Below are 14,856 nucleotides of genomic sequence, written 5' to 3' on the forward strand. Positions count from 1 at the left end.
TTTTAAAGATATAACTACAAAGAGATTCTTTGAAGCTGCTTTGGCATGGGTACAAGGACTTTTGCTCCCTCCCATTCTGTTAAGTCAATGAAAGACCCCCAGTGCTGGGGAGACTCTCACTCAAGTCTCGGGATAACACGACCCCCCTAGTAACTCACTAGAGACCGTCCTTGCTGCAATCACAGGAGGCTTTAATCGATGAGATGGGAACCAGTGCACCGGGGCCGAGACTCATAACCCACTCAGGGGAAGAGTTCGACCCCGAGTGACCTGGAGAAGGGGTTTTTATAGGAAGAAACCACAGCCCAGTAATCCCAAAGGGGCAGGGAGGGTGTCACGACAACTCCCTGCCTCTCAAGATCACTCAAGGTCATAATCAGCTAGTTCCTGAAACACAGTATTCCAAAAATACCTAATGATAATCACAAGGGGAAAACTCCCTGTTTCTCAAGATTATTCTCAAGATTACAATCGAACTTTATCTTCAGCTAGTTCCTGAAACACAGTCATTGAACTGGCTAATGCTAGATTCCTGATTCTTCTCTTCCTGCTTAGATTTTCGGCTATTTTCTTCCTGCTTGGGGGGGGGGGGTGCTGGATTTATCCAGGTCTTTCATCTCCCCACTTCTGCTAGTACCTAGTTCTAATCATAGAACTAGATTTTAATATCTTCTTGACCTTGTAAAGCACTATATTTGTGGCATAACATCAAAATATGAACAGCACTTACTCCTTCTCTAATGAAGGTAATTAGTTTTAATTCATTAAAGTACCAAGGGGCCTGTATGAGGGCAGCTACCCCGAGGCCCAGGATTTCTTAGCTTTCTCTCAGTCAAAAAATTCAAAGAAAACACAATAATATACATGATCCAGACTCTGTGTATATTCCATCTTTATGTGGCTTATTTATTTTTATTCTTTCTTTTTTCTTTTTTTAATAATTTATTTAACTTTATTTTATGTGCATGGGTGTGAAGTGTCAGATCCATTGCAACTGGATCTTCACACAGTTGTGAGCTGCCATGTGGGTGCTAGGAATTGAACCCGGGTCCTCTGGAAGAGCAGTCAGTGCTCTTAACCACTGAGCCATCACTCCAGCCCCCTATTTTTATTCTTTCTCTTTAAAAACTTTACCTTTTTAAAAAGCATTAACTTTATTTTATGACTCTCTTTATTTTTTTTCTTCTGTCTTTCAATCCTACACACATCATTTAACACTATGACTTGTCTGCATTTGTCTTTATTGCATACCTATAATTATTTACTGTCCAGGGGTGCTTTTTCAAATGCTAAGCACTTCTTAAAAACTTAAGCTTCATCATTGCTAAGGAAAATACAGCAGAGCCTGCTTTCCCCACCCAGTCCAGCATGGCAGAGCTGCTTGCCACATATAAGCTGCACGCACTGTCCTAATTTCAGGGACACAGCCAGTGCATGCCACCATTAAGCAAGCTGCACCATGCTACTCACAAAACCCATCCAAATACCTGGTCTCCTGAAAAAGCCAGAGCTCATACTGGCAGCACGTCCCAGAAAGCTTTCATTTCAAAACAGTGCAGCTTCTTTTCTGCTGCTGCTGCTGAGTCAGGAAAACCTCTCTTAAAGGAGGTGTGGCATGCCACCAGCAAACGGCAAGAAGCTGTGTTAAAACTCTGCTTGTTTTTTTTTTCTGGAATTCCTTTTCAAGCCCTCTCAGGTTTTACATGGATTTAGTTGGCTATGTGGGCACCAATTTGTTGCAAAAAGAGGATGTATGGTTTAAGACCCCAAGCCAGGGCCAGTGTTTCTTTTTTCCTGCTGTCTAGAGATCTTGACATAGAAATCCCAACTTCTTATGATGCACCATGTCTCCCAGGGTGCTGTCATTCTTCCCTCTATGACAATAATAGACTAAACCTCTGAAATTAAATGTTTCCTTTTATGAGAGTTACCAAGGACCTGGTGTCTCTACAGAAAATAGAACCCTAAGACAAATGGCTATTAAAGGGGTTAAAGATAATCTAAGATAAACTATAATTATTCTCTGAACCTACATCATCCAAACCTCTCCACAATCCCAGAAAAATAATCAATTGATTATTCTTGCTGATGGCCCAGTATAGGTGTGGCACTCTTCTAGGAACTGTTCACAGTTGTTTAGTCCTGTGCTTTTAGGCAGAAAATCACAATGACTGGAAAGGTTACTGAGAAGTTTCTTTATGACATGGGAACTAGAACACAGAGAGAAGGAATACAGGAAAGGCCAGGGAAATATATAACTTGCACGACACATCTCCAGTGACCTACTTCCTCCAACTATACTCTAAAGATCACACTAACTCCAAATGGTGCCACCATCTGGGAAACAAGTCAACAACATATGAACTATGGGCTCATTTCATTTTCAAACTCTAACCATGACAATGAACTCCTAAACACCAAACCAAGACTTCATAATTGATAGCCATTCTGTCTCATCATATATCAATCTGTTTATATAACATCTATCCATCTGTTCACACTGTTTTCATAACCTGCTTTCAAGGAAATGGCAGTGGGGCATGGGGGGATGTTAAAGTCCTGTGTGTAAGAATTAGATACCTGATTTTGGATTCCCAGAACCCACATAAAATGTCAAGTTCTGGATGCCTATGCCTGTGATCCCATGTAAGGGGAAGAAGCAGACATGAAGATTCCTGGGATTTGTTGATTAGCTAGAGTAGGAGAATAAGAGAGCTCCACTCTGAGATACTGTCTCAAAAAAAAAAAACAAACAGAAAGATAGATTGATGGGTACATAGATAGGTAGGTAGAGAAATAGCAGAGGGAGATTGAGAAAGACTCTTCATATCAACCTCTGGCCTTCACATACACATATTTCACTTGGGGGCCAGTCTCAAGGCTATATGGCCTCAAACTCACTGAGATCGAACCCACCCGCACTCCCATGTTCTGTGATTATAGCCATGTACCTCTAAGTTGAGTTGAAATGTGTGTTTTTAAGGGACTTATCATTGAGTCATAAAAGCATAATGAAAGACTTAAAAGGAAACATCATTGCTTTGATAAATAACAATATTTCTTGAAATTCTATAATTTAAATCACCAAGTCGTTTTGTATGTTCATAATCATGAGTCATTTTTATTGCATTGTCAATTCCATCCATTTAAAAATGTTTGAAGTGTGCTTTTGTGAATACACCTGCCATGTTGTGCATGTAGCACAAATAGGAAAACTAACAGGTGTCTATGATGTACTTCCACTTTGTGAGTTTTAGTCCTTAAACCTAGGGAGTCATTTGGCTGCAAATAACCTCAAAGACATTTCTTTGGGTTTAAAAATTATTTGTGAATGAGCTGATGTAGGAGTGTGTAAGTAACTGATGAAGTCAACAAATATGAAAAAAATTTGTAAGAGTATTAGGGTAATCAAGACATAGAAGCCAGGTTATCAGGCTTAGCAGCAATGAATTTTACTAAATGACGGAATTCTCTGGCATACAATTTTGGTTCTGAGAATGTATTACAAATACATGTCTTGTTCTATGAATGTAAAAATTAAAAAAATCTGTGCTGGTAAGAATATTTTCACATGCCAAGAGGATTGACTATTCAAATTATCCCATGTTCCTCTATTCCTGTATGAAATTACATTTCCAATTTGAAAAGAAAAGAATAATTTACTGTTGTAATATTTCTTCTAATTGAATTTGAGCACCAATGATATGACTCAGTGGGAAAGGACTGTTTTGTGCAAGACTAGAAACCTAACCTCGATGGCATCTTGAATTTTGCAGGAAAATAGATGGAGTTAGAAAACATCCTTTTGAGTGACGTAACCAAGACACAGAAAGACAATTATCACATGTACTCAATCATAAGTGGGTTTTAATCATAAAACAAAGAAAACCAGGCTACAACTCATAGTCCCAGAGAACTTAGACAACAATGAGGATACTAAGGAGACATACATAGTTCTAATATACATGGCAAGTAGAAACATTCAAGATCTCCTGAGTGAATTAGGAGCATAGGGACCTTGGGGGAGGATTGAAGGGGAGAGGAGAGGCAGGGTGGGGAGCTCAGAAAAGTGTAGGGCTCAAGAAAGATCAATTAAAAAAATAAAAAAATAACATCAAGTTATAGTGTCAGATACACAGTTGATTGCTGATTATCCTACTTTATTTTATCTATAAAGGATAAATTAAAATGTTTCTTTGTATACACACAAGGTATTTAATGTTTCATATACTTTATTTATTTTTTAAAAGATTTATTTATTTATTATGTATACAACATTCCTTCCATGTATGCTTGCCAGAAGAGGGCACCAGATCTCACCATAGATGGCTGTGAGCCACCATGTGGTTGCTGGGAATTGAACTCAGGACCTCTGAAAGAGCAGTCAGTGCTCTTAACCTGTGAGCCATCTCTCCAGCCCCATATAATTTATTTTATCAGTCATTTAACATAAATATTGTCAAATTCTGTTGAAAAAAAACACACACACACATTTGGAGTTCATCATCTACCCTTGGACTTGTATTCAGGAGGCAGACACATGGGCATCATGAATTCAAATTTATCCCTGATTCTTTTCTGACATCCAAGCTAGATTGAATAACAAACAACAAAATCTCAACAGAATTGGTGAAAAGATAAAAATCGAAACCGGAAACAACAACCCACCACATTTACTTGAAAAGTATGTTCCCACATGGCCTGACACTTCAATAACCAATGGGACACAAGTATGATGGGTTTACCATTCTATACATTACAGCAGAATAATACATTTGGTAAAGGCACAATAGAAGACTAACAAATTCCAATGAAGGAATATAAGGACTACAAAATAAAATTCACCAAATGGATTTGCCACATATAGCACACTTTAATACCTACCTCAAATATTTCAAAATAGAAACCAAAATGCCATGATTTCCATCAGTCTTGAGTGAACATGGCATGTAATTTACTTCCTTCAAGGCTATAATAAAAAATAATTTTACTTATAGCTAAACAAAACTGTGATGTCCAAAGACATTAACCAATTGTTTTCATCAATAGAACTTTCTTTTTTTTGAGTTTGTTCCTATTTCCAAACTTCAAAGTGATATAAATAGACTTAAATATTTAAGGCACTAGAGTTAGGCTAGGTGAGTGAAAAATGTTCATTCATAGAACTAAGGTCAGATGTCTGACAGGTTCCTATAATTCCTTCCGCAAGAAGATCCAAGGTATTAACTTTCTGTGGATACAGAATGCATATTCAAATACAGAGACATACACATACATCACATAATTACAATTAAAACAACTTTTAAGATAAATGATTTTTCACTCATGAACACTTTTCTCCTGTAAACATTCATTTCCTGTAAAAGAGGCGCTGAGAGGCATTTTACAGCTTACTTGCACAATGAATTGGTTCATGTGAAAAAAAACCAAAGTTAGATTTGAAGTAAGAGAAATCAATTTTTCTAAGAAAGTTTCCCAGTAGAAATATCTGGTGCTGATCTCCTCCACTCCCCTAAAGGAATATTAGGTAAGATATGTCCATTGTTTCTGTGCTCTTCTGGGCTGTTTCCAAACAGAGGTATCAATTGTCTCTTGGCTCAACTCCAGGAATTTCTCAACTATTCCAGTGAAAGAAGGTATTCACATTGTTAGGAATATTTTCCTAATGCGAGCTCTCCGCTGACACAAATTTCTAATCAAGCCAAATCAAAACAAGCCAAATTGAGAAGTATCCAGGTGTAATGGGAGTTTGGTCTCTTGGGTGGCCCCGAGGGGAAACTGGGAAGCTGCACAAATGAGACCACTGGGAGGGAAAAAAGGAGACCACGTGTTCCTCTTTTTGGGAGATCACTTAAATATTCTTGGGTGTGGTCCTGACCTCCCTCCAGGGAGGGATCAGGATTTGGCCTGCTGGGATTTGGAGTCCAAAGTGCTAACTCTAAGAGTTAGGGGTTTAGGACAGATGCAAAGGGCTGGGGATTCAGCTCCCAACTTAACATTCTAGACTCTTTGCATATAGGGGTGACAGAAAATTGGAGTGGTAATTATGACAAACATTTAGGCTCTCTTTGGAAAAAAGGGCATAGACTCATATCTGGCTACTTCCTATGGGCACGGGGTGATGTGGGAAAGGAGAAAGCTAGGTGTCCGTTCAGTGAGAGGTGTGGCTGGAAAGGCAAACAGCAGGTATCTGTTCCTTGGGGGAGATGAGAAGGAAGGTATCTAGGAAATAATTTTTTTTTCGTTTTTTGAGACAGGGTTTCTCTGTGGTTTTGGAGCCTGTCCTGGATCTAGCTCTTGTAGACCAGGACATCTTGAACTCACAGAGATCCACCTGCCTCTGCCTCCCAAGGGCTGGGATTAAAGGCGTGCGCCACCATCGCCTGACTTTAGGAAATAAATTGTTATCACTAAAGACGAGTGTGCCAGAATGAGGAGCAGGTAGGACCTTTATTGTGGCATCATGGAAAACCAGAGATTTATTTGAGAGGGAAGAAAACATGAATATGAACATCTCAGCCAGTGTGGAAAGCGGCAGCTGCATACTGAATGAGCATAGGATTTCTTAGGACCAGACAGCATCAAAGAAGATTTTGAAGGTGAGAATTTGCTGGATTTCAATCCCTGAACCTGAAAAACTCAGAGATAAGCTTGATTTTATGCCAAGGGATTGGTTGTTTTTGTGCTCAATTGGACAAGGGTAGAGTTTGTTTTTATGATTCTGGTTGGAGATCCAAAGTGTATGTCTTTCACTGGCCCTTTTTAATGTTTTGGCTGTTTTCAGGAGGATGTTGTTTCTTTACCTAGTTCAGATTCAGAGACAAAGTGCTTACTGTTGACTCTGGTTTCAGGACCAATGTGTGTTTCTTTGAATACCCTTTCTCCAAACTATAATGCTTCATAAAAGGGTTTGTCCATTAGATTGCTAGTTCAAACTAAAATAAGAAGAGGTATCATGATGCTTGAACAGATTGTTGACACTATCAAATTATTTCTATACAATACAATAGTTAACTGACTGTAAGTGGCTTTAGATTTTAAGGAATAGTTTAAAATAAACCCTCAGGTTTTTTCCTCAGGTCCACAAGATTATGGTAATATGCACACACAAGCTTTATCAGATTGATTACACACAAAAAGTCTTACTAATATATGAAGCACAAAACATTATGACACTGAATTCATTTATAGAGTTTCACTACAGTATGGTTTTCCTCATGTGTTTGAAGAATAAACACATTAAGTTCAGAGTTTCTCTACAGGATGGCTAAATTCTGTTGTAATTGGAGATGTGGGGCTGCGTCCCCAGCACCCGGAAGCCCCCATGGCTAGCTTTACCCGAAATAATTACACGGAAACTGTATTCTTTTAAACATCGCTTGGGTCATTTCTATCTAGCCTCTTCTAGACTAGCTCTCGCACTTGGACTAGCCCATTTCTAATAATCTGCTGTAGCCCACTAGCTGGTTTACCAGGAATAATCTTAACCTGCGTCTGCCTGGAGTGGGAGAATCATGGCGACTCACTGACTCAGCTTCTTTCTCCCAGCCTTCTGTTCTGTTTACTCCTCCCACCTATGTTTTAACCTATGAGGACCAAGCAGTTTCTTTATTTCTTAACCAATGAAATCAACAGATTGATATATGACACTCCCATCAAAATTCATATGGTTTCTCCCCAGTATGTGTTCTTTTATGCTTTTGAAGATGACTGTGTTGAGCAAAGGCCTTACCACACTGATTACATTCATAGGGTTTCTCTCCAGTATGTGTTCTATTATGCTTTTGAAGATTACTCTTAGCTGCAAAGGCCTTAGCACACTGATTACATTCATAGGGTTTCTCTCCAGTATGTGCTCTTTTATGAACATGAAGATTCTTTTGATATGCAAAGGACTTACCACAATGATTACATTCATAGGGTTTCTCTCCAGTATGTGTTCTTTTATGCATTTGAAGATGATCCTTACGTGCAAATGCCATACCACACTGATTACATTCATAAGTTTTCTTTCCAGTATGAGTTCTTTTATGATTTTGAAAGTTACAGTTTTGAGCAAAGGCCTTACCACACTGATTACATTCATATGGTTTCTCTCCGGTATGCATTCTTTTATGACAGCGAAGGTTATTTTGATATGCAAAGGCCTTACCACACTGATTACATTCATAGGGTTTCTCTCCAGTATGTGTTCTTTTATGCATTTGAAGATGATCCTTTCGTGCAAAGACCTTACCACACTGATTACATTCATAGGGTTTTTCACCAGTATGTGTTCTTTTATGATTTTGAAAAGCACGGTTTTGAGCAAAGGCCTGACCACACTGACTACATTCATAGGGTTTCTCTCCAGTATGTGTTCTTTTATGACTTCGAAGAACACTGTGATAAGCAAAGGCCTTACCACACTGATTACATTCATAGGGTTTCTCTCCAGTATGTGTTCTTTTATGCAATTGAAGAAGACTGTGACATACAAAAGCCTTACCACACTGATTACATTCATAGGGTTTCTCTCCAGTGTGTGTTCTTTTATGACTTTGAAGAACACTGTGATAAGCAAAGGCCTTACCACACTGATTACATTCATAGGGTTTCTCTCCAGTATGCATTCTTTTATGCAACTGAAGATTATCATCACGTGCAAAGGCCTTACCACACTGATTACATTCATATGGTTTCTCTCCAGTATGTGTTCTTTTATGCAATTGAAGATGACCATGACGTGCAAAGGCCTTACCACACTGATTACATGCATAGGGTTTTTCTTCAGTTTGTGGTCTTTTATGTGTTTGAAGAACACTGTGTTGAGCAAAGGCTTTATCATACTGATTACATTCATCCAGTTTCTCTCTAATATGTGTTCTTTTATTCTTTTGAAGATGACTCTGATCAGCAAAGGCCTTACCATGCAGATTACAATCATATGAATTCTCTCCACTATGTGTTCTTTTTTTACTTTGATGAGTTTCATAAAGAACAAAGTCTTTATCATCTTGACTATATTCATAGGGTTTCTCTCCAGTATGTGTTCTTTTACGCATTTGAAGATGACTGTGATAAGCAAAGGCTTTATCACATTGCTTAATTTCACAGCATTTTTCTCCGGTATGTGTTTTTTCATTCCTTAAAGGATGAGTGTTATAAGACAAGGCTTTAGCACAGTGAGAATATACTAAAAACTTCTCTCCAGTTTGATTTCTTTCAATCCTGAAAGGATAATTGGCACATGTAAAAACTTTACCACATTCAATGCACTGTTAAACCTCATATCTATATAAATTAATTTCATATTCTTTCCAATTGTAAAAAGGGATTAAATATTAAGGTTTTATAACTTTGTTTGAAATCATGTTTTGTTCTTTCCTTAGGGGCCATTTTGCATCTGGAAAAATATTTGTGATAAATTCCTTTGTGTCATGGTTTACCATTTCATCTCTATCTAGCCCTATATTTTTCTATGATATTTTTCACATTTTTTAAATATTTATTTATTATTATGTTTTACAATATTCTGTCTGTGTGTATGTCTGCAGGCCAGAAGAGGACATCAGATGTCATTACAGATGGTTGTGAGCCACCATGTGGTTGCTGGGAATTGAACTCAGGACCTTTGGAAGAGCAGGCAATGCTCTTAACCACTGAGCCATCTCTCCAGCCCTATTTTTCACATTTTTGAAGAGAACTGCATACTCTGAGTTCTTTACCAACTCAACTTTTCTGCATTCATAAATTTTACTATATTGTGAATTATACATTTCCAATGAACTAAGACACACAGAAGTATTTGCACAGACCAAGAACTCATGGGGGTTTTTGTGATGTGAGTTGGTTTATGTATTAACAATGATGGTAGAAAACCAATTACTTGTATAATTGGACTAAACTCAACAAGTATACTCTACATGAGAAATACAGTTTATCTTCTAATTGTTCTATAGGAGAGATATGATAAATCTTTCCATATCCCTATGCTCATATGCTTGTGTCAAGAATAACATGATATACATAGGAAAGGAAGAATAGTGGAAGATTTCCACACTGAATTCTCACAATTTGACTTTCTGTTCTTCACAGACTTGCAGTATAGATATTAAGGTTTCTCCACAACATCTGCCCCTTGACCCTTGACTCTAACAGCTGCTTTCACTAAAATTAGCATAGTCACAAAAAGTATATGAGTAATACAAGACTTACCATGGGTTATTGATTTAGTAGAAAGTTTTGCAGCTCTACTCATCATCATTAAAATGTGTACACATTTTTTGTCATGAGTAGCAAGAAACCAATGGGCCGGCAGATCTATAACATAGCTCTCGTGGTGCTATGAATCAAATGGTGATAGCTGTATAAATATTGCTTTCTTGACTTTTTCTTAAATGAAAGCCTTGCAAATGCAATTCACATACATGAAATTGAGGTATATGGATTTGTGAGAATTTAATAACCATCAATGCTTTAAAGCTGTGCTTATTTACACTGTTGCTTTTGTTTATGAGTTTATAATGTGTCCTAGGACATTATAAACTCATCAGAGACACATTGTTATGAATTTGCACAAGAAAATTACCTTGCATCTCTTCTACAACATTGACTATGTTCTTCATTGTTACAGTCTTCCCAAATGTATCCTAAAATACAGTACCAGAATATGTAAGTGATATTATTTAACATTGTGCAACAATTAGCTTATTATCTTAAGTGCACCTAAGAATTATGACTGCATTATATACCTCATTTTCTTCTTTCTAAATCAAATTACAGAACAACATAATAAACCAAGGAAAAGTTGTCTCCTATTTTGAAACATGAAGGAAATTCATTTTTCCCTATAGCAGTGAGGTTCCTGTAGGTCCAGCATCACATCTTTGTAGAGATTCTTCTGGGAAGGATCCAGCAAATCCCACTCTTCCTGAGTGAAGTTTATATGCACATCATCATAGGTCACTGCCTTCAAAAATATACCACACATGTATACAATGTAAGCATGACAGTGACAACATTGGAAATGCATACTTCTTTAAGTACAGTTGTGGGCTGGAGAGATGGCTCAGAGGTTAAGAGCATTGCCTGCTCTTCCAAAGGTCCTGATTTCAATTCCCAGCAACCACATGGTGGCTCACAACTATCTTTAATGAGGTCTGGTGCCCTCTTCTGGCCATCAGGCATATACACAAGATAATATTGTATGCATAATAAATAAATAAATATAAAAAAAAGAAAGTATAGTTGTATGATTCTGGTGTTCCTTACTCTTTTTTTTTTTTTACAAAAACAATCAACGTGTATTTATTTAATTTACATTGTAAAGGCTTAAGCAGACTTAAGTTAAAAGACAAATAAAACAAAAATAACACCACAGCGTAGAAATCAAGGAAAGGACAAACCATCTAAGAAAAAAGACGACACAAGGAGAAGCTGGACATCTTGTGTCAGGGCTCTTGACTGGAGACCTGCTTTGAATAGGTTTCTTGCAGGTACTTCTTAAATGCTGTGGGGTTTTTCCAGAGCTCAGCAGCGTGTGTGTTCAATGGGCTATCGATGTTGGGTTCTCCTAGCAGGCTCTGGATAGACAGCAAGATGGTCCTGACATCATACAGCGCGGACCACTTATCCTTGAGGATGTCTGAAGTAATAGGAGCGGCGGGGCTGCATTCCCAGCACCCCAGCCGCCTGCTCGGCTAGCTTATGCCTGAAATAATTACACGGACACTGTATTCTTTTAAACACTGCTTGGCCCTTTAGCTCTAGCACTTACTGGCTAATTCTGACATCCTGATCAACCCATCTCTAATAATCTGTGAGAACCGGTCTTACCAGGAAGATTCTAGCCTATGTCCGTCCTGGGTCGGAGCTCCATCCCGGGAGCGGGGCATGGCGTCTCTCTCAGGCGTCTGCTCCTGAGAGGAAAACTGTCGAGACTGAGCTCACTTCCTCTTCCTCCCAGCATTTTGTTCTGTTTACTCCTCCCACCTATCCTCTAACCAATAAAATGGGCCAGGGCAGTGCCTTTATTAGCCAATGACCTTCCTCCATCAGATGTCCAGGCAGGTGTTCCCCTGGGTGTCTACGTTGGGGTGGTAGCAGGGTGTGAGGAACTTCACCGTGGGTGCGTTGTAAGGGTAGCCACTGGGGAACTCGAGTGAGAGCTTATACCTCAGGTCTTCATATACTGTGCCAGCTGCTCCATGGATGGTCCCTACCCATTTGAACAGGTTGTCTGATTCAGGGAAGGCGGAAATCCCTTTGTCACCAGACATCATGAGGGTCATCAGCTCCTGTTGTAGCCTCTTGCCCACCGGGCCCCGGGCGGCACCCCCGCTGGGCTCGGCTCCCTTGCGAACGGTGGCGATGCTGGCGGCAGCTGGGTCGCGGTTTTGAGAGGCCATTCCGAGGACGAGGACGCTGGCAGTGGAGACGACTGAGCAACTGCGGGGCTCCTTTACTCTTATTCTAAGACGTAGACAGTCACTTTAGAAGGACATTTAAAGGAGAGACAAATCTGTCATTTCTCTACACTTTAAATGGAATTTCACCTTTTAAGAGCAATGTCTATTAACAGGGAGAGACAAGAAAAAAATCAATAGTATATCATATGCATGAGAAAATTGTATGAAAAGTTACTGACTACAGAAGGGAAAAGAAAGATGGACAAACTGGGTATATTGATGCAATGTGCCTTTAATCACAACACTCAGAAAACAGAGGTGGGAATATTTGTCTCTGAGTTGAATGCTAGTCAACTCTATGCAATCAGGTCCAGGAAAGGTGGCAGTACACATTAAGACTCTGTCTCCATTGCAAACCTCAATGTAACAAACAATGGGGTAGAAAAACTGAAAGGCTTTTATTAAGGTTCTTACAAAGAACTGTTTTCACTCCAGTTCTGTGGTCTTCTTCCAGACCCCTGAAGTACCCTAATATAAACTGAAATACAAATAACATTTTGAAGAAAAACAACTTCCTGTATAAAACAGTTACAAGTGGACAGATGAAAACAGTAGAAATATAAATGTTGGTCATAAATAATCAACACAGAGCTGGAGAGAGGGCAGAGTAATACAGCGCTCTTGCTGATCTTGAATGGAAGTGGACACATTTGCCAGTAGTTACATGAGAATCACAACGTTCCATTTTTCCATGGTCAGGATTTTTGAGATCCTTTGATCACTCTGATGACCAGGTATCCATATGGTGCATATTCAGGCAGACATATAAAATACTCATAGTGATTTTAAAAAAATCAAAGCAAGCATAACAAGCAGGAAACAGTTCATGCAACTGCAATTTAATGACTCAGAATACTCAAGCAGTATTAATGTTATGAATACATGGCATCCTGGGAATCAGAGTGATACCCTCTGTCAAATTTTAAAATTCAAAATGGACATGAAGCTAAGCATAGTAGCATATACTTGATATGAATAAAACCTACATTCCAGGGCCATCATCCAATAACAAAAAAAATAGAGCCAGGAATGATGCCTCCCTTTACTTTCAGAAATTTAGAGCCACACAATGACTCAGATAAGAAAACACAACAATTAAAACAGCAGGTTACAAAACTCCTTAGCACTGAATAGTAACTGTTTCTTCTATATCTTATGTGATTTAGAGATTGAGCCTATGATGATGATAAAAGTATTTCAGTATAAGTATGAAGGTGGTTGATTAATATCAAACAAAACACAGCAGATATGAATGTCAGGAAATCCATGAGTATTGAGACTCATAGCATATAATCAGGAATTTCATCTAGAAAGGCTTCTCCTACTAAAGATTCACAAAAAGATGAAAGAAAACCCACCAAAGAGAAAAACTTGTTCACATACATGATATTTTCTGGGAGGTTGTTCATTCAGTCAAGTACATTCTGATTCCAGTCACTATTGGCTCATGGTCAACAATGAAAAAACTGCATTTAGTCATTTCAATGACTCACATTTAAAGATCTTTGAAGGACACTTAAAAGAAATTAAACACTAGCTCAGAATTGAAAAATAGATTGTTATTTATTTGGGGGTAGACTCACAAATCACAAGTCTATGCTTGAACAAAGATCAAAAACCGAACTGTGCATCCAGAAAGCGACCAGACTCATGCTCTACATTGGCATATATACTATAAGAGGCCACACCCCAGTGGGCAGGAAACCACTGGCTGTAAGTCTCTCTACAGCACCTCCCCCTTTTGTTTAAATAAGAGTTCTAAGCCCAATACAAAATTATATACAATAAGAACAATATATTCAATAATTATCCTATCACCTAACTAGATTAAGTTTTGTATAATAAATAACTTGACCAAGTCATGAGTGGAAATTAACTACATCTATCTAGTCTTCAACCCCATTGAAGATCCAAGAAGGGAAATAATATTACTTGAGTAAGCAGGAAGTGCAATCAAGCAACTTTCAAAATGTGCAACAAATTACAGAGACAACTGGCTACCTGGGCAATCATCCATATTCTCATTTGCAATGTTGAAGCAACCAACTTTGGCTAAGACCTAGAATAACTGACAGACCAATTTCAGAGGTAGGAAATTAACAGTCCTGCTTATTCATTTTCGGATACCATCTATCTTGTCAGTGGTTGAGACATGAACATTTCTTTGCCCAAAGGCCAGTTTATGTCATCATTGAGGTGGCAGTGGTAACAAGTTACGACGTGTTATGGTAAAAAATAAAAACAAAGAAGATTATATTCAGTTATCTTGTTCTGAGAAGAAAAAAAGAAGATATAGAAATTATAGGATAAATGATAGATTACTAAATTGGCTTTAAATCAAAACCAACCATTTTTATTAAATATTTTACATTATTATAGGTTTTTGTATATTAATACATATTTGAGG

General features: G+C 38.2%; 1 protein-coding gene and 1 pseudogene across 3 annotated transcripts; both read right to left on the minus strand.

The window, feature by feature from the left end:
• Positions 1 to 7,667: 7,667 nt before the first annotated feature.
• On the minus strand, positions 7,668 to 11,390 carry LOC121458630 (annotated as a pseudogene).
• Positions 11,268 to 12,389, minus strand: LOC121458735 (ubiquitin-conjugating enzyme E2 C-like). Of its 3 annotated transcripts, XM_041668044.1 has the most exons (3): positions 12,254 to 12,389; positions 12,042 to 12,172; positions 11,268 to 11,624 (listed from the first exon to the last, which is right to left on the minus strand). In XM_041668044.1, the coding sequence occupies exons 1-3, from the start codon at positions 12,387 to 12,389 to the stop codon at positions 11,433 to 11,435; spliced, it is 459 nt and encodes a 152-aa protein (XP_041523978.1). In that variant the 3' UTR covers positions 11,268 to 11,432. The 3 variants fall into 3 exon arrangements, with proteins under 3 accessions (XP_041523978.1, XP_041523977.1, XP_041523976.1); XM_041668043.1 differs by having other exon boundaries at positions 11,268 to 11,615; positions 12,105 to 12,389; XM_041668042.1 differs by having other exon boundaries at positions 12,042 to 12,389.
• Between the last annotated feature and the right edge of the window lie 2,467 nt (positions 12,390 to 14,856).

Source organism: Microtus oregoni, unplaced genomic scaffold (assembly GCF_018167655.1).
Source record: "Microtus oregoni isolate MIOR12 unplaced genomic scaffold, Mior012 000018F_ref0000195, whole genome shotgun sequence".
Classification (NCBI taxonomy): Eukaryota; Metazoa; Chordata; class Mammalia; order Rodentia; family Cricetidae; genus Microtus; species Microtus oregoni.